The following is a 24,369-nucleotide window of genomic DNA, read 5'->3' on the forward strand; positions in this document are numbered from 1 at the left end:
GTTACGTGACATGCTCACCAAGAAAGTGTTTGCAAAGATTCCCAACCCCTTGATAGAAGTAACTACAGTACAGGCAGGTAGCAGCTGGAGCTAACCAGTGTAGGAGTAAAAGGTAAGGTTATCCTCACAAGAATAGTGTGTGTGTGCATTTTAGATCAAATTAATTACTGTATGGCCTACGGGTGTATGAGCTATGCTGTAGTAGAGAAACTTCAAAGGAGTACTCCGGTGTGAAGCCTTGTTCCAGATATCTCGGTAGTAACAATACATTCCGTAGCCCACATCGAATTAATATACCAATTCATGGCCTATCTAGAATATGTCACATAGCGGTCGGTAGTTATTCAAAGTCATGACATAAACTAGTTCAGTATTAGACTAGAAAAACTTTGTGTACAGTCATTTGTTGATTCGTAGGGTGTTGGATCTTGGCAGCAGCTTAAAAGGAGTTCACATATTTCTGAATTCAGTAGTAACCAAGTTAAGAAATGGAATTGGCTATTGGATAAGCTAGGGAGACATTTTATTTGTGACATAGGAAGACGGGAATTGGAGGAGTCAGAATATATAGGTGAATAAAGATAAGAGTTTGGGGATTCGAACCCTTATAAAGGCTCAGCCGTGGCATGGAAAAGTCATATACATGCCATTTCCAGGCAGTTGAGTGACTATTTGAAGCCCCTCTTTGATGATGGGGTAACTAGTCACTACTGTTTCAACTGCAATGGTACTACTGTACTTTACAGGTCATTGGCTCCACCCACCAAAGGTGTCACCCTTTAGGCTGCCCTTTGTAAATAGATCAGGGCTTGATGGGGTGTTTGTACCAGTGTGGTCAAAATTTTTTGTTTGAAAAAGAGAGGTTTCCCTGTCATGAATTTTACACTAAACAATTTTCTCTTATCTAGACTCTTGTGGTGGGTAACCAGGCCCAAGAGAATTGCACTTCTGCAAGTCCTGCAACCTCTCTTCAACTGGGAGGTGCACTAGGAAATTGCACTATGGTTTCTTTAATTTGTCAGAGCACAATGGTCTTTTGCCTTATTTTTGGGGAGTCCAGCTATCATAAATATACTGGTACTGTAATTGTATCGCCTGCATCCTTGTAATAAAAATTCCCTGGGAACTCTAGTATCCTCTTGGCCCCCCCTGATATTCACCTCATCTTTTTCCCTTCTGCCACTGAAATTTATAACAACATTGCAAATTTTGTTGAAGCCAAACCCTTTACACCCTACATCCCTTTCTAATATCCAGAACAGGGAACATGATTTCATCCTTTTCTTCTTTTCCCTAAGGGTAGGAAAGCTGCCATCGCTCCCATCCTTGTTACATCTTTGTTCCTCATCAGTTCCAATTACCTAAATGCTCCCTTCTCTTAAGAGTAACCACATTTTCATCCTTGCCGCTTATAAGACATTCCTTTTTTGTTACCATTAGTTACCACAAATTTTATTGATCACTACTCTAGGTTACTGCTATATTGTACTATATTGTCTGAATTTTTGATTCAGCACTGTATGAATGGTATACAGTGTCAGTCAGTAGTCTTAAACACTACTTGTGCAATGTTTTGTATGATTATAAGGTATAGCCAATTTTAGAAGTAGTGCAAATAAAATGTAGTTTGCTTCTTTTAAATTGGCTTAATGGTTATTAATACTGTATGAATATTTAGTGTTGCATTGTAATAAATTTCACCATTGACTTACTGGGTAGGAGCTTGGCTATATACCAGTTCATAATTGGTTTGCAATGTAACATAATTTATTAAAGGTTATTCTATCAGAAATAAAGTATCTGATGGGTAAAGCAGATTGTGATTGGCATTGTGTTATACTGTCTTTAGTTTACATGTGGCAATCAAAATTTCTTCCTTGAAAATTGGTATCAAACCTTGTGTGATTGAATTTTCATAGTGGGTGTACAGTACATATGATGCATATATAATAAATATATATATATAGTGTATATACTTTGTCTATCCATCCTTCAAATTTGTAGGTGGTGGAATAATGAAGGCTAACCTTCCTTGAACACTGCTCCTTAATGTCCAAACTGGTGTCCATCTTAGTCGTGCATCTCCTTGCTGAATGTCATGTTTTTCAGTGCTCGCCTTCTGCACTTTTGTTCTCGTTCAACTTCAAGTTCAAGTATTTATTTATTTATTTATTTTATTTATTTATATATATACAAGAAGGTACATTGGGTTTGTGAGAATACATTGAATAGTACAGTATTTACAATCTTGTAAAGCCACTAGTACGCGCAGCGTTTCGGGCAGGACTATGTTTATTGAGACAAGAAAAAATACATCTCAAAGGGATAGAGTAGCTTAGGCTAGTTCTACACCCCCTTCTACTTCAAGTCTCTCAAGCAGCGCACAAAACTCAGTGAGTACAAATACACAAATCACAATACAAGAATCCCATTTAACATTGTAGGTTAATATAGTAAACACAGCATATAAGTGTTACACTCTTGTTCTCGTAATCCTTAGTGATATTTAGCATCCTATGATTATCCCACACATTTGACGGTGCTACATAGCCTTACCAGGTTTGGTGCCACCTTTTGATAATTACTAACCTGTGCGTTTTTGTTCTCGTATTGGCATCTTTAGTGATGGCGCATGTTGAATATCCTACGACTTTGATGGTGCTACATCATTTCAATTGGTGAATGATGAATAGGAAAAGTGGTGAAGGAGATGGAAGGTAATGAAAAGTAAGGAAGGTGGTGATGGAGTTGGCAGATGATGATGATAATGATTGCAGACGTGATACCTCGCGGTGTCTGGGTAGTGAAGATGATTACAGTGATAAGGATGATCGCGTGTAGATGGTTACAGTGTCGAAAGCTGTTTGTAGTGAAGATAGTTACAGTGACGAAGACGGTGTGTAGTTAAGATGATAACAATGATGATGACTGGGTAATTAAGCTGGTACGTGATGATGATTATGTAGTTAAGATGGTTATAGTGTATAAGGTTGTTTGCGGTAACGCAAGTACGAAGATAATGCGCTAAGGCAGTTCCACTCTGTCCATCTAATTACCCAAAGCTTCCTAGCATTTCGTAAGTAATGAAGAAATGTGATATATATAATCACTATAATGTTGGTGCTGAATGTTAGTACATGGAAAAAAACATATATTTACTCTGAAATAATATAATTTTATAAAGAAATTTATTGGCAGGTGACGCCACAAGAATGTTGTGGCTTTGGGTAACTACATGGACTTGTAATTTCGTTATAAAATGATATTATTTCAGAGTAAAAATATATATTTTTTCATGCTCTACATTCAGCACCAACATTATACTGAGTAAATATATCACAATTCTTCATTACTTACGTAATGCTAAGAAGCTGTGGGTAATTAGACGGACCCAATTGACTATATAAATTGTGATAAACTTAAGAAAGTTAGTCATGAAGACTGGGAGTAGTTAAGATGGTTACAGTGATGAATATAATATGCAGTGAAGATGTAGCCTTGCCCGAAGCGCTATGCGTACTAGTGGCTTTAGGTATTGTATGTACTACCTCTATCTTTAAATCAAACAAAGTGTTTGTACTGTAACTTTGCAACTATGTATGTACTTTTCCTAAATAAATTATTATTATTATTATTATTATTATGTGGTGTCCGTCATCCAAATAATGGAGGGGTAACCCCCCCTCCCTTTAGTAATATATATGGGGGGGGGGGGAAACCCGGTTGCTCCCTGAATCTCTTTCTCCCCTTGTCCCTCTCATCATTTCCCCAATATTACCCCTCACTCATCTCTTTAGCACCTCTCTTCCCTACCCTTCACCTTCCCTACCCTTCAGTAACAAATATCCTAAATAACATGTGTTACATAATAACAATAAATAACATTGTGTTACTGTAATAGTGGGCCACCACTATTACCGGGAAATGGGCCAGCACTTTGCGTTACTGGGAATGTGGACCACCACTTTGCGTTACCAGGAAAGTGGGGCGCCTTTCAGTCAAGTGAGAGAGGTGCATCAGGTGATCTCCGGGGTGAACCCCCAAGTATGCGACGTTTGGGCAGGCCGGCGGGAGTCTCCACACACAAGTGGATCACGGGATAAGCCCACTGTCGCAAAGCGAGAGATTATCCTCAATAATCCCCAGTGTTTGGAGAATGATGCCTCGGCCCCGCCCACTGCGTCTCCCGCAGAAGGAGGCGCCCCTGGTCCCACCCTGAGGCCTGCTCACTGTGTGCCCTGGAGGAGGTACTGGCTCCACCCTGAGGCCTGCTCACTGTGTGCCCTGGAGGCGCTGGCCCCACCCTGAGGCCTGCTCACTGTGTGCCCTGGAGGAGGCGCTGGCTCCACCCTGAGGGCCTATATGGTGGTGTAAATAGACAATTTTTATATATTATCCTCAAATGTATGAGGGCGAGTCTGGTTGAGACAGGGTGGGTCTATGGTGTGAGCGTGGGTCTTGCTGGGTCTGTGGTGTGAGGGTGGGTCTTGCTGGGTCTGTGGTGTGAGGGTGGGTCTTGCTGGGTCTATGGTGTGAGGGTGGGTCTTGCTGGGTCTATGGTGTGAGGGTGGGTCTTGCTGGGTCTGTGGTGTGAGGGTGGGTCTATGGTGTGAGCGTGGGTCTTGCTGGGTCTGTGGTGTGAGGGTGGGTCTTGCTGGGTCTATGATGTGAGCGTGGGTCTTGCTGGGTCTGTGGTGTGAGGGTGGGTCTTGCTGGGTCTGTGGTGTGAGGGTGGGTCTTGCTGGGCCTATGGTGTGAGGGTGGGTCTTGCTGGGTCTGTGGTGTGAGGGTGGGTCTTGCTGGGTCTGTGGTGTGAGGGTGGGTCTTGCTGGGTCTGTGGTGTGAGGGTGGGTCTTGCTGGGTCTGTGGTGTGAGGGTGGGTCTTGCTGGGTCTGTGGTGTGAGGGTGGGTCTTGCTGGGTCTATGGTGTGAGGGTGGGTCTGGCGGGGGTGGACGGGTGGGTCTGGCGGGGGTGGGTGGGTGGGTCTGGCGGGGGTGGGCGGGTGGGTCTGGCTGGGGTGGGCGGGTGGGTCTGGCGGGGGTGGGCGGGTGGGTCTGGCGGGGGTGGGCGGGTAGGTCTGGCTGGGGTGGGCGGGTGGGTCTGGCTGGGGTGGGGGGTGGGTCTGGCGGGGGTGGGCGGGTGGGTCTGGCTGGGGTGGGCGGGTGGGTCTGGCTGGGGTGGGCGGGTGGGTCTGGCTGGTGTGGGGGGGGTGGGCGGGTGGGTCTGGCGGGGGTGGGCGGGTGGGTCTGGCTGGGGTAGACGGGTGGGTCTGGCGGGGGTGGGCGGGGAGCTCCACTCATGATAAGGGATTACCCACGACCTCATACGATCACCTGGGGAACAGGTCTTACTGTCATGTATTAATTGGGGAATGATTTACGACCCTGGCATGTGTAGTGTGGCCAGGAGTCTCTCGTGCAGTGTGGCCCGGGGTGTAGTGGCCCAGGATGTGGCCCCCTGCCTAGTGTGGGCCAGGGTGTCTTCTGTGTTGTGTGGCCCAGGATGTGGCCCCCTGTATAGTGTGGGCCAGGGTGTCTTCTGTGTTGTGTGGCCCGGGGTGTGTCACACAGTGTGGCCATGGGTGTTTCCTGTGTAGTGTGGCCCGGTATGTGTCCTATTTGGTGTGGCCAGGTGTCTCTCCCTGGTCTTAATCTTTTTATTTTTATCTCATGTGTCTCTTGTTAAGGAAGACTGGGAGTGTGAGGAACCGGTTGGCATGTTGACGCCCCGTCGGACAGGCTGATATACCATAGAGGTTACTGTGAGAGCAGTGTGGTTGTCATAACACATTGCTTCACAGTACTAACCTATAGATCCCGGGAGACGATGTCTTGTCCCAGTGGGCATTCCCTTGCTTCTCTTATCTCTTGTGCTACGTCACACCCTTGGCTTCAAGAAGGATTTTGGTCGCTGGAACTGTTGTTGTTTTAGATTCAGCTACTTAGAACAAAAGTTCCAAAGTAGCACGGGCTATAGTGAGCCCGTAGTGGACCTGGCACAGGAGCGGGGCTGTAACTGCGCTGGAACTCTTAGCCAGCCAATATATGTATATATAATATTCCTACCTCCTCCCGTCATATACGTTGGTAAGTTAATTATCAAAATTATCAAGCTGGGAACATAGCTTCCTTTAACTCTGGGTTCATATTGTTGCTTCGACTGTGCGTAGCTGTCTCTTCTTTCATTGCATATGAAAAAAGTTGGTATAGTGAGGAGTCAGAGTATGATGGGCCAGTGTGGTGATGGAGAGGTCAACACGGCGTGTCGGAGGTGAGGTGGCGAGGGACAGGTGGTGTGGCTGCTTCTCTACCTGTACATAATTACCGTCATCTTCCCAGCTCATTAATCATGTTGACATATTTCAGAACAAGTCGTCAATTCCACGTGGACCTTCCTGTGGGTGGTGGTGGGGCAGGGGATGGTCGGTCCGATGGTAGTGGGGGGGGTCAGTGATGGTGATAATGGGGGGGGTGGGGGTAGATTGTGGTGGGGGATAGTGGTAAGGGGGATGATCATAGGGGTGGTAGAGTGGGCGGGACCTTCCCCTCGTTGCAGATTAGCGCTCATGACGGCTGTCTCCCACACACAAGTCACTGAGCCATTGTGTGCATGAGTGCCTGTGTGTCAACTCACTAATTTGTACTCGTGCATTCAACCTCCGTCTATTGGACCTTGCTAATCCAACCACCGGTCGTCCAATGCGTCATCGTAGGAGACTAGTGGTTAATGCGTCACCGTAGGAGACTAGTGGTTAATGCGTCACCGTAGGAGACTGTTGGTTAATGCGTCACCGTAGGAGACTGTTGGTTAATGCGTCACCGTAGGAGACTGTTGGTTAATGCGTCACCGTAGGGGACTGTTGGTTAATGCGTCACCGTAGGAGACTGTTGGTTAATGCGTCACCGTAGGGGGACTGTTGGTTAATGCGTCACCGTAGGAGACTGTTGGTTAATGCGTCACCGTAGGGGACTGTTGGTTAATGCGTCACCGTAGGAGACTCTTGGTTAATGCGTCACCGTAGGGGACTGTTGGTTAATGCGTCACCGTAGGGGACTGTTGGTTAATGCGTCACCGTAGGAGACTGTTGGTTAATGCGTCACCGTAGGAGACTCTTGGTTAATGCGTCACCGTAGGGGACTGTTGGTTAATGCGTCACCGTAGGGGACTGTTGGTTAATGCGTCACCATAGGGGACTTGGTTAAAGCGTCACCGTAGACAAACAGTATCACCAGATACCAATGAACTTCCCGCTCTACTATTAGGCTTCCCTTGAGACAAACATTCATATCATCATTGATGTCGCACATAATCTCTTATACAATATTTTTTCATGTATACTCTAGACAATTCATTTGCGAACATATTAACACTATACTTGTAGTTATCATCCAACAGATATCTTAGAAAACGTAAAATGATTGTAGAATTTGTACGTCACAAGAGCGCGTATGTTATCAACTTGTCCTCAGGGAGGAAATACGCTCACGAGAATGGATTGAGATCGACTACATAATTAGTACTATTATCTACTCTATCAATGGTATAGTTAGGTTAAGATTTTACGTTAAAAAGTTTAAAAGTTATATTTTTGTACCTACTGTGTAGAGTGATTACGTGCGCAGATATCTATACTGTTACCTTTTATTTTGAATGAATAATAAATGAGGAATGTTAAAATGTTCGTAAACATTTGTATTTTCACCTATATTAGGCGTATTCTATTATAAACACTTTTGTGTTTGTATCTTCTCCGGAAAGTCCGGGACGTAACTGTTAATGTGTCACCGTAGGGGCTGGTGGTTAATGTGTCACCGTAGGGGCTGGTGATTAATGTGTCACCGTAGGAGCTGGTGGTTAATGTGTCACCGTAGGGGCTGGTGATTAATGTGTCACCGTAGGAGCTGGTGGTTAATGTGTCACCGTAGGGGCTGGTGATTAATGTGTCACCGTAGGAGCTGGTGGTTAATGTGTCACCGTAGGGGCTGGTGATTAATGTGTCACCGTAGGGGCTGGTGGTTAATGTGTCACCGTAGGGGCTGGTGATTAATGTGTCACCGTAGGGGCTGGTGATTAATGTGTCACCGTAGGGGCTGGTGATTAATGTGTCACCATAGGGGCTGGTGGTTAATGTGTCACCGTAGGGGCTGGTGGTTAATGTGTCATCTTAATCTAATATAAAAAAGTAAGAGTAACTAAAAGGTACATTGCAGCAGAATTTCATTTCAACATAATAACTATAATAACAATTGATTGTATTAATTATACTGGTGATGAGAATGTGGTGCATAATAAACTAGCTGCTAGTGCGGCAACAATTAAATTTTTATGTTATAATGGCAAAAAATATTATGTTTTGAAGGAATATTGAGGGCACTGTTGAATTATATAATTTAAATTTACCTAAATTCAGCTCTTTACGTGTTAATTGCGATGCCTTTGTACAAAACAGGATGAGGCGTCTTGATCACGGAGTGTACCGAGACCATATATAATGTTACAGGACATCATTAGTAAGTTCAGGCCACCAAGTTAGAAAGGTTAAATATCCCACAAGGAATCCACAGGGGAAATAACAGTTCGGTTATATAGACTATGTCTAGGTTACAGATGCAACTGGGAGATTGGTGAACCCAGACAGAGGGAGTGCATCTTCTGCCAAACAATCACAGAAAAGCCACTGCTTCACTATCTCCTGGAATGTGAAGCAACCAACTGACGATTAAATGCGAACTTAGCACACAATATACATTTACTAAAAAAATATATAAAATATATATACCACTTACGGGGGTGGTATATGGGTCTGGCGGGCTATTCATGCCCGTGCCTCCTCTTGGGTGGCTTAATCTTCCTCAATCAATCAATCATTAGTGAGTACACTGAGATCTGAACCTTAGATAATGTTATTGGACTCCTTTTAACTGATAATGTCTCTTCAACGCCAGCTGAACTTCACGCTGTATTAGGTTGCTTAAAGGAAATAGTAAGCAAAAGTAGATATGCCAGTTTGTATTGATAGTAGAAGAGCGTTGGATTAGATAGTAAAGACCTGGGGCCAGATTCATGAAGCAGTTATGCGCTTACGAACCTGTCCTTACGAACGAACCACACTTACGAACCTGTCCATCTTTTCTCAATCTTTGTCGGCTTTGTTTGCAATTATTAAACAGTTAATGAGCTCCGAAGCACCAGGAGGCTGTTTATAACAATAACAACAGTTGATTGACAAGTTTTCATGCTTGTAAACTGTTTAATAAATGTTACCAAAGCCGTCAAAGATTGAGGAAAGATGTACACGTTCGTAAGTGCTTGCGTAACTGCTTCGTGGATTAGGCTCCAGTATAGCAGCATATTGTGCGCGAGTGAAGCGAGATTATTAGGAAAGCAAAGACAAATTATAGGCTTAGATTTTTGTGGATCCCTGCACATGAAGACATAGTGTCAAGTGAGGCTGTTGACACAACAGTAAATAGTATCCATTCCTCAACAGTATTATCCACGTTCATATCTAAATTAGAACGTCAGCCATGACTCGTCGTGTTGATTACAGCGGGAAAGATGAACGACTAGCAATAAAGTGATGAATTAAGCAATCATCAAAGCAATGAATAATACTGATAATAAAGTTGTATTTCAAATGTCAAAATAATTTCCATTTTATATTTTTCAATTTTCATTATGTAATAATAATAATGATACATAAGAATAAAAGAAGGTCAGAAGGTCTATAATTGGCCCATACTAGGCGTTAGTAGGCAGCTCCTATTTATATCTATAATACTATTTTCCTATTATCTATTATTCCTTATGAATATTTAGTTTAATTACTACAGTAGTAATATTTCCGTGTTAACTAAAAATATTAATAGCACCAATTTTTTATTATTAAGTGAGTGTTGGTGTTTGTAGGTTAAGATAATTATGAATGAGCTATGTATAATTATATTGTAGTGATATTTATATTCTTAACTGTTTCTGCTGGGGTACGTATTATTGGAATTGTAAATGTGAAGATTTGTTAGTAAAAGTCTTTATTTTAATCTTTATTATGGCAGTATTGGTGGTTATTTGCCTTATTTTGTTTATTGTTTAGGTAAAATGAAATGCAGCCTCATGCGAGACCTTCCTGTATCATACACTCAGCTTAGTGACCTTCCTGCGTCATATTCCCAGCTTAGTGACCTTTCTACGTCATACTCCCAGATTAATGACCTTCCTTGTTCATACTCCCTGCTTAGTGACCTTCCTGCGTCATACTCCCAGCTTAGTGATCTTCCTGCGTCATACTCCCAGATTAATGACCTTCCTTGTTCATACTCCCAGCTTAGTGACCTTCCTGCGTCATACTCCCAGCTTAGTACAAATCATCAACAACATAAAATTAAAAACATGATCTCAAGTGAGGAGGAACGAAAGATTATTAAACTTTATTGCTTTATTGCTCTTTATTATAATTATAGGCTTAGATTTTTGTGGATCCCTGCACATGAAGACATAGTGTCAAGTGAGGCTGTTGACACAACAGTAAATAGTATCCATTCCTCAACAGTATTATCCACGTTCATATCTAAATTAGAACGTCAGCCATGACTCGTCGTGTTGATTACAGCGGGAAAGATGGACGACTAACAATAAAGTGATGAATTAAGCAATCATCAAAGCAATGAATAATACTGATAATAAAGTTGTATTTCAAATGTCAAAATAATTTCCATTTTATATTTTTCAATTTTCATTATGTAATAATAATAATGATACATAAGAATAAAAGAAGGTCAGAAGGTCTATAATTGGCCCATACTAGGCGTTAGTAGGCAGCTCCTATTTATATCTATAATACTATTTTCCTATTATCTATTATTCCTTATGAATATTTAGTTTAATTACTGCAGTAGTAATATTTCCGTGTTAACTAAAAATATTAATAGTACTTTATTATAAAGTGAATGTTGGTGTTTGTAGGTTAAGATAATTATGAATGAGCTATTTATAATTATATTGTAGTGATATTTATATTCTTAACTGTTTCTGCTGGGGTACGTATTATTGGAATTGTAAATGTGAAGATTTGTTAGTAAAAGTCTTTATTTTAATCTTTATTATGGCAGTATTGGTGGTTATTTGCCTTATTTTGTTTATTGTTTAGGTAAAATGAAATGCAGCCTCATGCGAGACCTTCCTGTATCATACACTCAGCTTAGTGACCTTCCTGCGTCATATTCCCAGCTTAGTGACCTTTCTACGTCATACTCCCAGATTAATGACCTTCCTTGTTCATACTCCCTGCTTAGTGACCTTCCTGCGTCATACTCCCAGCTTAGTGATCTTCCTGCGTCATACTCCCAGATTAATGACCTTCCTTGTTCATACTCCCAGCTTAGTGACCTTCCTGCGTCATACTCCCAGCTTAGTACAAATCATCAACAACATAAAATTAAAAACATGATCTCAAGTGAGGAGGAACGAAAGATTATTAAACTTTATTGCTATACTTTAATATTTTACAGTTTACCTTTTACAAATACTTTTGTCATTATTACTTTGTGAACGGCAAGAACAGCTATATACAACACGTTCCTACTATATACAGTATTAAGTGTATTCAATTCAATAACCTAATTTTAAGAACTGCTTAGGGGTATAGCCAGGTACAGATGTGTTAGTGTGTACGTGAATGTTTGGTGTTAGATGTTATATACAAGAGGTATTGAGAATGTCGTGGAGGCGGTGTGAGTACGGCTGAGGGTGAGAGCTGGGGGCTTCCTGGGGGCTGGGGACTTCCTGGGGGCTAGGGATTACCTGGGGGCAAGGGACACTATGTTCCCGCTGGGGGTAGGGGGAACCATGTACCCCCTGGGGGTACGGAGTACTATGTTCAACTAGGGGGTGAGAAGATTCTCCCTCACACGTTCTGGAGATCGGTATCTCTGCCTCAGATGTGGGAGAATCTGGCAGTGTTGATGCAGGGAAATCGTCTTCTAGGGTTGGTAGGTCGTTGACATCATGTGGGAGATCATCATCGTCGTCGTCGTCGTCTTCGTCGTCATCATCATCACAGTTCTCAATGTCAAGGTGGTCGTCAGATTGTATGGGGGTCGTCCGTGTTCGTCTGTTCTCGTGGGTCTTGACATGTTTGTTTAGGTGGTCGGAGCGCATGAAGCGTTTACCACACTCTACGCACAGGAATCGCTTCTCTCCGGTGTGAGTTCGCAGGTGTCGCTGGAGCTCGTCGGAGCGAGTGAACGCCTTGTTGCAGAAGAGCCAATTACACACGAACGGGCGTTCTCCGGCGTGCCAGCGAAGGTGCGCCTTCAGGTGAGAGGTCTTCCCATAGATTTTAGCGCAGCCTGGCACGTGACAGACGTGCTGTTTCTTCTTGCCAGCCTGGCCGTCCTGGGAGACATCTTGACAGTTAGGACAGCGGCATCTGCGACAACGGCGAACATTTACAGCGCCTTGGCTCTTGAGGAGGGCGGCTGCGATCTGACTTTGGTGGTGAAGGAACGCCTCCTGCGTCATGTTGTATGAGACCGGCTGGTGCAGACTTGAAGGGAAGCCTGTAGCCACTTGTCCTACTGACCCCACCATCATACCAGGGTACTGCTGCTGATGTTGCTGCTGCGGCTGCGGCTGCTGCTGCTGCTGCTGCTGGGGATGGTACTGGTAATTGTGGGGGATGGGCGGCGCAGTGCCGACGGTGCTGCCAATACTCCACCAGGAGCCAGACTCGCCTTCCTTGGGAGGTGTGTGGTGGTGGTCAAGTGGAGGGGACATGGGTGGAGTCACGCCGCCAACAAGAGCCTGCTGTGGGTAGTGGTGGTGTAGGCCGCTGAAGGCTCCATGGACTCCTACATTAGCAGAGGCAGGGTAGGACAGATCAGGAAAGCGGTAGAGAGGACTGAGGGGCGTGGAAGAGCCGCCCAAGCCGTAACTGCCACCCATCCCCGACCACAGCTGGGGACTACCCACTCCGGGACTGTTGAACATGGCTCCTCGCTGAAAATAAACACCGAACATTAAAATATGCAAAATATCTCGGGTGTGGCTTAAGAAATGTGAGCCTAACATAAGTGGGGAAATAACAACATTCAAAAATATTATAATAAAGAACACAAATGAGAACATTATACCGGAGACCAATCAGAACATGGATAATTAATAGAATTTATAATTGCCCCAAATTTATTTTGCCCAAGTTTCTCGTAACGCTGTGCGTATTAGTGGCTTTGGGTATTGCATGTACTAGCTCTATCTGTAAATCCAACATTATATTTGTAACTCATCTTCTATGTATGTGCTTTTACCTGAATAAATATTTTGATTTTGATTTTTTGAGAAAGAATAAATATAAATTGGACGAGGTGTGAACAAGTGACAGCAGTGATGCCTCTCGCGTTTATTATTAATAATATGCGTCAATAAAAATGGAGTAAATAGCAAGTAATCAATTTGCAAACGAGTGTACACAAATATATATACGTAGCAATATTGCTTGAACACAAGGCTCTGGAAAGCAAGACGGTGGCAAATGAAGCCTAATAGGTGCTAAAATTAATTGAATATTGGAAAATCAGATTGCGTAATGAATGTGGTAGTAATTAGTATAGACGTACAAGCAAGATACTAGCGTCCTAATGATTGTAATAAGACCAGTGAGACTTTATACCCCACAAGGGCGTATAAAGTATGAGGTGGCATACTTTATAAAGTCATACTTGTGGTATAAAGTCATAACTGAGGTTATCTTGCCTTACAACCTAGCATGACAATGGCTCTTCCGTTGCCCTAATACAGGATAAATATACACTACAAAATCATACAATGAAGATTGCTAATGCTATTTCCAGCTTCAATAAACTATCTTACGAGAATAAATTAAGAACAATAAAATTGGAATCTCCCCCACCCCCTTTAAAAATGTTAATAGGGGGAGGCCTGACAAGTATAAAAAATGGACGAAGATAGCGCAAAGGTAACATAAGCCAAGTAACGAAACTATAAAGATATAACTCGCGATAACGAAATCAAACTAGAAAATATTTAAGATTACAACAGATATATGAAACCTTGACTTAGTTTAAATAAGTCAAGGTTTCTGCGCCTCTCGTGTGCCAGCACTTACACTATTTCTGCCTCGCATGAACCAGAAACCTTTTTTCCACATTCCTTATGTTCAACGACTTTAAACTTTACGAATGTGTAAGTGGAGCCTTACCTGCTGGAGAAGATGTTGAGTGGAGTGGTGTGAAGTAGCTCCTGCCATGATGATTGCCAACCTCACTCGCACAAACAATTATCTCCTCGTCTGCTTGAATGCAAAGCTTGCCTGCCTTCCGTGACCTCTCGATGCTCTTCGAACTCCTAGAGCTGGGCACGTAACGTGACAAGATTTCTTGAGACGAGTCACTTATATGCACCGGGGTCGACCAATGAGAAGTCCCGACCTTCGTTGACCCCGCCCCCTCTCCCCCTTATCGCCAATCACAGCCTTACCTTCGATGGAGCCCTATGCTGACCCCGCCCCTCGTCCTCGTGTCACCAATCACAATCTTCCCTTTAGCGAAGCCTACAATAATTTATTTATATATATTTTTAATTACTTATAATGCGATTGAAAAGGAATATCATTGGCAATGTAATTTTTATTTTGCTACTTTCACCATGTATATATTCTTACCAGTGATCACAGTGGGATATTGTATCTTACCAGTGATCACAGTGGGATATTGTATCTTACCAGTGATCACAGTGGGATATTGTATCTTACCAGTGATCACAGTGGGATATTGTATCTTACCAGTGATCACAGTGGGATATTGCATCTTACCAGTGATCTCAGTGGGATATTGCATCTTACCAGTGATCACAGTGGGATATTGTATCTTACCAGTGATCTCAGTGGGATATTGCATCTTACCAGTGATCACAGTGGGATATTGCATCTTACCAGTGATCTCAGTGGGATATTGCATCTTACCAGTGATCACAGTGGGATATTGTATCTTACCAGTGATCTCAGTGGGATATTGCATCTTACCAGTGATCACAGTGGGATATTGCATCTTACCAGTGATCACAGTGGGATATTGCATCTTACCAGTGATCTCAGTGGGATATTGCATCTTACCAGTGATCACAGTGGGATATTGCATCTTACCAGTGATCACAGTGGGATATTGCATCTTACCAGTGACCACAGTGGGATATTGCATCTTACCAGTGATCACAGTGGGATATTGCATCTTACCAGTGACCACAGTGGGATATTGCATCTTACCAGTGATCACAGTGGGATATTGCATCTTACCAGTGATCACAGTGGGATATTGCATCTTACCAGTGATCACAGTGGGATATTGTATCTTACCAGTGATCACAGTGGGATATTGCATCTTACCAGTGATCACAGTGGGATATTGCATCTTACCAGTGATCACAATGGGATATTGTATCTTATCAGTGATCTCAGTGGGATATTGCATCTTACCAGTGATCACAGTGGGATATTGCATCTTACCAGTGATCACAGTGGGATATTGTATCTTACCAGTGATCACAGTGGGATACTGCATCTTACCAGTGATCTCAGTGGGATATTGTATCTTACCAGTGATCTCAGTGGGATATTGTATCTTACCAGTTATCACAGTGGGATTCTAGTTTGCTCGGAAGGTAGAGAGTGCAGGAAAGGGCGGTGGAGAGGGCGGGGACGTCAGAAGGGGCGGTAGAAAGGGCGGTGGAGAGGGCGGGGACGTCAGAAGGGATGGTAGAAAGGGCGGGTATGGGCGGTCGAGTGGGAGGGAGAGCGGTGTTACCAAACAAGAGATATATAATGATTACCGAGGAGCCTATCCTGCCCAGCCTAAACAGCCTATCCACTCCCCCTTTACCTACTAAACACACAAGCCATGCATCTCCTGTAGCATACACCCTTCCTCCCTATTTTAATTTATTGATTAAATTATTACTTAGAATTACAAACAAAACAGACCATTAGATGCAAACTAGGCTGATTGTTTATGTAAAGATTTGAGCCATAAATATATCATTTTATATATTATAAAAATGAAAGAGAGTCGAATTTCATGAGAAGGGCTTGTCCAGTTCCTCATGTTTACTACTCGATTAATAAAGAAGTGCTTTATTTTTGGGGTTTATGTAGATATGGTCCCACGTCAGGGTAGTGCATGCTAGAATAAGGCTTAATAGGTTGTATACAGCTTTTGGAAGCTCCTTTCTTCAAATTCTTGAAGGACGTTGGCTAGTGGTAGATGCTTCTGATGTAACATGTAACATGTAGACACACACACACATGTAAACATGTGTGTGTGTGGGTGTGTGGTGGTGTAGTTGGCGGTATCCCTTGTATGGCCCCCCACAATGCCACAATGGCCCTGCTAGTGGCCACAGTGGCACTCCGTCCACCACAGTTTCCTGCAACCTGATCCACCACAGAGCCGCCTCCACCACCCCCCGACCCTCCCCCAGCACCCACCCATACACCTCCAACACCCACCCATAAACCCCCAGCACCCACCCATACACCTCCAACACCCACCCATACACCCCCATCACCCACTCATACACCCACAATCATGTATCCCGCGTGACCAAATTCTTCACTTACACTCATCAATAATGTATATTACTACAAGGAATGTGAGTATAGCGTGTAGCGCTGTAACCAGTGAGATACAGGCTTCTGTACTTACTTCTCATCTGACAAGGTCATCATATATAATAAAATATTATTTTGTTACAAAGTTTTGATAAATATTCATCACAAAATTGTTAGAGTAGTTTGGTGTTGGGTGAAAGCCTATGAACCTTCGCAGAGTTAAGGCAACTACAATAGCTTATTAGTAAACGATGATTAAGCAGTAGCAATAGTAGTGGTAGTAGTATAAGTAGTAGTAATAATAATAATATTAATAATAATAATAATAATAATAACAATAATAATAATAAAGGTAACCACTATAGCAAGAATGGGCGCATGTGACCAGTTCTTCACAAGAGCCAGCAGCAGGATTACTAAGGTCGGCGCGCCGGGGATTATGTTATTAAATTTTTGACAAGTAGGTGCTAATTGCGAGCGGCATGAGGTCACCTGCCCTCACAGGTCAACGCCACACCCAAGACGCCCCGATGATTGTTATAACACTAGCGATCGTTAGAGCAATGCTAATAACACCAACACTGCTACTGACAATACCAATAATAATTTAGTACACAGCCATACACAGTTTTGATCGCGTATATAATTCAGCAAAAATGCAAATGGTCATTAATATATAAGTTTGCATATAGGTGTATACTGTGCCCCGGAGAGATGTATCGCCCTTCACGGTGTATACCAACACTAAAAGTTTACTCTTGCCCAGGATAATGTTTAGGATTAGAGTATACTTGCTGGTTAGTTAAGAGCGCCCGGTGTTGTGACAAGTTTCGAGGTGTGTGTTGTGTTGGTCCACACACACATGGTGTTGCACATGTCTGCAACACTGCTCACACATGTCTGCAACACAGCTCACACATATCTGCAACACTGCTCACACATGTCTGCACACACAAGCGGGACCAAAGAGCCAGAGCGCAACCCCCGGAAGCACAACTAGGTAAGTACACAGCTCACACATATGTGTAAGTGTGCAAATTCTACACCTATGAACTGGTGTAGTTGTCACAACTAATATTCGACCAATGAGTCGTTAACGGCTCTAGGCCTACTTATTCCTAATCTTCCATTTGTATTTTTGCATTCCTGTTTTTTTCTCTCTCTCTCACTGACTTGAGGACAGTGTTGCCGGTAATATTTCTACACTAAGCTGCTAATTCCAGTGATATATGTAGCGCCTTCTAAGTCATCGTGGTTTTGAGTTGGTTATCCTGTTCGTCTAAATTCAAATTCAAATTCAATTTTTTTTATTCAGGTAAAAGTACTTACATAGATGAAGAGTTACAAACATAATGTTGGATTTATACATAAAACTAGTACATACAATACCTAAAGCTACTGCAAAGTTTAAGTTCTTGTATTATTAGAATGTCCACCATTAGAGGTTTATTGTTTGTGATATCTTCCTTTAACCGTTAACTTGCGAGGGAGTTAAATGATAATCCATAATTACATTCTATTTGTTGAGACCTTGTTCTGATATCAGTAGTGCGTTCAACTGCCCTGGGGGGTCTTGTAATGGTGCTGGCATTAACCATTTATATTAATTGTCTACCGGCTTTGTCATTAACCATTTAATAATTGCTTATCATCTGTCATTAACCATTTGTTATAATTGTTTACCATCTGGCATTAACAATTCATTTATTGTTTACCAGCTGTGACATTCATCAGTTATTAATGATGACATTAACTGTGACATTAACCTGTCGTATACAATATGTTTGAATTATTATTATTATTATTATTATTATTATTATTATTATTATTATTATTATTATTATTATTATTATTATTATTATTATTATTATTTTTGCCTTTAGTATTATTATTATTTGTAATACTAGTTGAAGAATTATAATTATTATTATTATTATTATTATTATGCCTCTATTATTATTATTATTTGTAATTCTAGTTGAAGAATTATAATTATTATTATTGTTGTTATTATTATTATTATCGACTTACTGGTATTGAAAATATAAACTTGATAAACATTATACATTTTAAGCATAATACTTAATGTACAGGTTATTATACACAATGTTAAAAGCCATTTTGGAATTTTGTGAGCTTTGTTTTGTGAGCTTCCTTCAGTCACCTGTTATAGAGGGGTAGAAATAGCCTAAGCGACTCTATCTTCTTTGGGATGACTGTTATTATCTAACTAAAGTAACTTGAGTTTGAACATCACCCCCATCACCCACCCATACACCTCCAGCACCCACTCATACACCCAGGCACCCCTCATTCATACACCCTAGCACCTACACTCATACACCCCCATCACCCACAGCACCCACCCATACACCCCCAACACCCACCCATACACCCCCAGCACCCACAATCATGTATCCCGCGCGATCAAATCCTTCATGGCCATGATTTACCATGAAGAATTATGACGATTTGCATTTTTGCTGAATTATATATGGAATCAAAACTGTGTATGGCTGTGTACTAAATTATTATTGGTATTGTCAATACCAATGTTGGTGTTATTAGCATTGCTCTAACGATCGCTAGTGTTATAACAATCATCGGGGCGTCTTGGGTGTGGCGTTGACCTGTGAGGGCAGGTGACCTCATGCCGCTCGCAATTAGCACCTACTTGTCAAAAATTTAATAACATAATCCCCGGCGCCGACCTTGGTAATCCTGCTGCTGGCTCTTGTGAAGAACTGGCCACATGCGCCCAAGTTCAAGTATGTTTATTGAGATAAGAAAGAAATACATCTCAAAGGGATAGAGTAGCTTAGGCTATTTCTAACCCCCCCCCCACCCTCATATACACACACATGCGCCCATTCTTGCTATAGTGGTTATCTATATTATTATATTATTATTATTATTATTATTATTATTATTATTATTATTATTATTATTATTATTATTATTATTATTATTATTGAGAAACACTACACTTCCGTAGTGTTTGAAGGTGAATGAAAGATTCAATTCATGTGTAAATGTAATATTAGACTTAATTTTCAGCTAGGCTGAAAACCAAACCTGCCTCGTGTTGTTGAACTATTATATAAGTGAACTAATTTCCTTCACCTTGAGGTTACCTTGAGATAGTTTCGGGACTTAGCGTCCCCGCGGCCCGGTCGTCGACCAGGCCTTCTCGTTGCTGGACTGGTCAACCAGGCTGTTGGACGCGAATGCTCGCAGCCTAACGTATAAGCCACAGCCTGGTTGATCAGGTATCTTTTTTAGATGTTTGTCAAGTTCTCTCTTGAATACTGTGAGGGGTCGGCCAGTTATGTCCCTTATGTGTAGTGGAAGTGTGTTGAACAGTCTCGGGCCTCTGATGTTGATAGTTCTCTCTTGAACACTGTGAGGGGTCGGCCAGTTATGTCCCTTATGTGTAGTGGAAGTGTGTTGAACAGTCTCGGGCCTCTGATGTTGATAGTTCTCTCTTGAACACTGTGAGGGGTCGGCCAGTTATGTCCCTTATGTGTAGTGGAAGCGTGTTGAACAGTCTCGGGCCTCTGATGTTGATAGTTCTCTCTTGAACACTGTGAGGGGTCGGCCAGTTATGTCCCTTATGTGTAATGGAAGTGTGTTGAACAGTCTCGGGCCTCTGATGTTGATAGTTCTCTCTTGAACACTGTGAGGGGTCGGCCAGTTATGTCCCTTATGTGTAATGGAAGTGTGTTGAACAGTCTCGGGCCTCTGATGTTGATAGTTCTCTCTTGAACACTGTGAGGGGTCGGCCAGTTATGTCCCTTATGTGTAATGGAAGTGTGTTGAACAGTCTCGGGCCTCTGATGTTGATAGTTCTCTCTTGAACACTGTGAGGGGTCGGCCAGTTATGTCCCTTATGTGTAGTGGAAGCGTGTTGAACAGTCTCGGGCCTCTGATGTTGATAGAGTTCTCTCTCAGAGTGCCTATTGCACCTCTACTTTTCACACCTAATTTGGTGTTATTATTATTATTATTAGAAGGATGCAAGAAAACACATGGACACAACACGAGTAATATATATTTATTTCGTATTTCGAAATTCCAACTAAAAAAATACAGAAATGTCATGCAAATAAAGAGTTCTAAATTGTTGACTGTCCTTCCAAAGACAATCAAATGTTATACTATCTTTAACCTTAAAGAAGTACCTATATGTGGCATTAAATTCTATTTCTGTGTTTATGCACCCCATACCCATCCCTTGGGCGGTGGTGTAAAGGGTTACAGAGGCACATAATGGGTTCAGGAACTGAACCCATTAGTTCGTTTAGCTAATCAAGTGACAATCTTTTGAAACTTGTTACACAATTGTTAATGTTACATATACATCTACATATATATATATACAATCATTTACACAAATATATATATATATATATATACATAACAGTAATCTTATTATATCACAAGTGATTCAACAAGAGGCTCACTACAGTCACTATACAAGGCACTGTACATCTATGGTGAGTCACACAGTTACTAGTCTTGCTGCACACCCACCCAACTGGGCGGCAGCTTTACAGCCATGTCCTTCACACCCACCCAACTGGGCGGCAGCTTTACAGTCATGTGCTCCACACCCACCCAACTGGGCGGCAGCTTTACAGTCATGTGCTCCACACCCACCCATCTGGGCGGCAGCTTTACAGTCAAGTGCTCCACACCCACCCAACTGGGCGGCAGCTTTACAGTCATGTGCTCCACACCCACCCATCTGGGCGGCAGCTTTACAGTCAAGTGCTCCACACCCACCCAACTGGGCGGCAGCTTTACAGTCATGTGCTCCACACCCACTCAACTGGGCGGCAGCTTTACAGTCATGTGCTCCACACCCACCCAACTGGGCGGCAGCTTTACAGTCATGTGCTTCACACCCACCCAACTGGGCGGCAGCTTTACAGTCATGTGCTCCACACCCACCCAACTGGGCGGCAGCTTTACAGTCATGTGCTCCACACCCACCCAACTGGGCGGCAGCTTTAATTAAGCTAATCAAAATAAAATAAAATACATAGATGGTTGAGGGGGGCAAACATTGGTACAGTGAGGTGTACGGAGGGTCATGGGTTGGGAGGGGGCGGGGCCATGGTCTCGTTTCCCAACAGTGGACAATTATTGAGGATAATCGCCCTGTGGAACACTTCCGACAGCCATCTTACCTCCTGGGTCAGGGAGGCATCCCGTAAATCCTTTCGTTTCTTGATCAAGACGCCGCAAAACGAGGCGTCAGGTCAGTACAGTATATATATGACAGATCATTGCATGATAAGCAAGAAGCAAGTGCAAGAGAGAAGCCTCGCACACTGTAGGAAATATAGTCCTTGCTTGTCACTTTATTGTGGTAAACTAAGTTGCTTTCTCTCTGTTTTTGTTAACTTAAACTCCGGTTCAACAGGATTAACATTGATATTCCGAAACTCTGTCATTTTAGTAACAGTATCTATGACATCAAAATGACCTCAGACACATCAATACTCAACACAAATTATTACTTACAACTCCAAACCCAAGTACAAATTACAGCACCTTTATTTATAGCCTTAAACATTGCTAAACATAAAAGCATTATAAACATTTCAAGTTTACTAAATACCTTCAAATCTCTGAAGTGAAGTATTACTCCTGCCATCAAACTCATCATGAGGGCTGCAGCAACCAATACACGCCACACAAGAAACAAATATATATATTTCAACCTACAGGAGTCCAATTCAACCACAGCGGAAATGCCATGTAAATAAAGAGTCCTAAATTGTGATATTAACTTCCGAATACCGATAAAATGCTGTACATCCTTTAACCAATGAAATAAATAAATGCCGAAATGGCCATATATGACATATGCAGTCATATATATACATTTTTTTTATTAACAAGTTTAGATATACACAGCAATGTGCTGCTACCCCTATTCTATATTAAAGATTACACAGCATAGATAAAAAACTAGCTATACGTTCATATATAATATTCCCATCTCACAGGATAGTTACTGATACATGGAATCAGATCTATTGTAGCCTAAACTAGCAAAATCTGTGTACAACACAAGAATGTCTTCCAATATTCCTGAGTGTATGAAGTAATTACAGAGCTCAAAGTACCTCATACCATTTGGTCTGAAATCACTGATAACAAGGCAATCACAGATATAGTGTTGGAGAGTATGTCCCAGCTCTTGTTCACATAAATGAACAAATCCACAAGGGCCGTGACGAGGATTCGAACCTACGTCCGAACCTGTGTCTTGTTCACATAGTTTACAACTGGAATGTTCACCATTGGGGGATATATTACCTGCAGCCACCTGCCATAGATATCGTTATCCCAGCCTAATTCTGGCAATTACAATGTCACACTGTCTAGTGGATGTTTTATATGTATATATTTCTCGATTCTAAACATGTCATACACATACTACACCAAATAATATTTTTCAACAGGACTTTCATACTCATCCTGTGAGTGTAGTTAATTGTGCACCCTACACTCTTCCTGTGAACTATAGTTTATTGTGCACCCCCATACTCACCCTGTGAATGATAGTTATTGTGCACCCCTACTCATCTAGTGAGTGGTAGTTTATTGTGCACCCCATACTCATCCTGTGAGTGGTAGTTATTGTGCACCCCATACTCATCCTGTGAGTGGTAGTTTATTGTGCACCCCATACTCATCCTGTGAGTGGTAGTTTATTGTGCACCCATACTCATCCTGTGAGTAGTAGTTTATTGTGCACCCCATACTCATCCTGTGAGTAGTAGTTTATTGTGCACCCATACTCATCCTGTGAGTAGTAGTTTATTGTGCACCCCATACTCATCCTGTGAGTGGTAGTTATTGTGCACCCCATACTCATCCTGTGAGTGGTAGTTTATTGTGCACCCCATACTCATCCTGTGAGTAGTAGTTTATTGTGCACCCCATACTCATCCTTTGAGTGGTAGTTTATTGTGCACCCCATACTCATCATGTGAGTGGTAGTTTATTGTGCACCCCATACTCATCCTGTGAGTGGTAGTTTATTGTGCACCCTATACTCATCCTGTGAGTGGTAGTTTATTGTGCACCCCATACTCATCATGTGAGTGGTAGTTTATTGTGCACCCCATACTCATCCTGTGAGTGGTAATTTATTGTGCACCCCATACTCATCCTGTGAGTGGTAGTTTATTGTGCACCCCATACTCATCCTGTGAGTGGTAGTTTATTGTGCACCCCATACTCGTCCTGTGAGTGGTAGTTTATTGTGCACCCCATACTCGTCCTGTGAGTGGTAGTTTATTGTGCACCCCCAACTCATCCTGAGTGGCAGTTATTGTGTATATAGTATACAAAGTAATACTGAGAACACACACACACACATAAAGTGTGTATACGTTTAGATCTATATATAAATGACTAAATTTTTTCATAGTATATAACGATTATCTTAGTACGTCTGAAAATTGTAATTTCCAATCAACTTTTGTACATCTTGAAGAGTTTTGTTACAAATTAAACATTGATCTCAGCATTTCTTCTTTGAAATTATTTGTCTAAAATTGCTAGCAAGTTCTACCTTATTGGTAAAGTGAGGGACAATGAGTGAGCATTACTGATAAACAAATCCACAAGGGCCAGACGAGCATTCGAAACCTCGTCTCGGTCCTTTTGGATTTATTCATTTGATTCATCACGCTATTGTGATTTTTGTGTGTAATTATTGATAAGGAAC

The 24,369-nt window shown here is 42.1% G+C and overlaps 2 protein-coding genes across 2 annotated transcripts; both read right to left on the minus strand.

The window, feature by feature from the left end:
• Nucleotides 1-4,385: 4,385 nt before the first annotated feature.
• Nucleotides 4,386-6,331, minus strand: LOC138370438 (uncharacterized). Its single transcript, XM_069334807.1, has 2 exons — nucleotides 6,326-6,331; nucleotides 4,386-4,892 (listed from the first exon to the last, which is right to left on the minus strand). Exons 1-2 carry the CDS (start codon nucleotides 6,329-6,331, stop codon nucleotides 4,386-4,388), a joined length of 513 nt encoding a protein of 170 aa, XP_069190908.1.
• Nucleotides 6,332-11,560: 5,229 nt separating this feature from the next.
• LOC123752839 (transcription factor Sp9-like) lies at nucleotides 11,561-14,412 on the minus strand. The gene is made up of 2 exons (XM_045734875.2): nucleotides 14,217-14,412; nucleotides 11,561-12,997 (listed from the first exon to the last, which is right to left on the minus strand). Exons 1-2 carry the CDS (start codon nucleotides 14,262-14,264, stop codon nucleotides 11,693-11,695), a joined length of 1,353 nt encoding a protein of 450 aa, XP_045590831.2. The 5' UTR covers nucleotides 14,265-14,412; the 3' UTR covers nucleotides 11,561-11,692.
• Nucleotides 14,413-24,369: the final 9,957 nt, after the last annotated feature.

This window comes from Procambarus clarkii, chromosome 4 (assembly GCF_040958095.1).
Source record: "Procambarus clarkii isolate CNS0578487 chromosome 4, FALCON_Pclarkii_2.0, whole genome shotgun sequence".
NCBI lineage: Eukaryota > Metazoa > Arthropoda > Malacostraca > Decapoda > Cambaridae > Procambarus > Procambarus clarkii.

Bases quoted from the DNA above. Each gene is read 5' to 3' on its own strand.
- LOC123752839 (XM_045734875.2), bottom strand. From the start codon at position 14,264: ATGGCAGGAGCTACTTCACACCACTCCACTCAACATCTTCTCCAGCAG. The intron at 12,998-14,216 runs GTAAGGCTCCAC...GTTTATTTTCAG, and splicing joins CTCAACATCTTCTCCAGCAG to CGAGGAGCCATGTTCAACAG.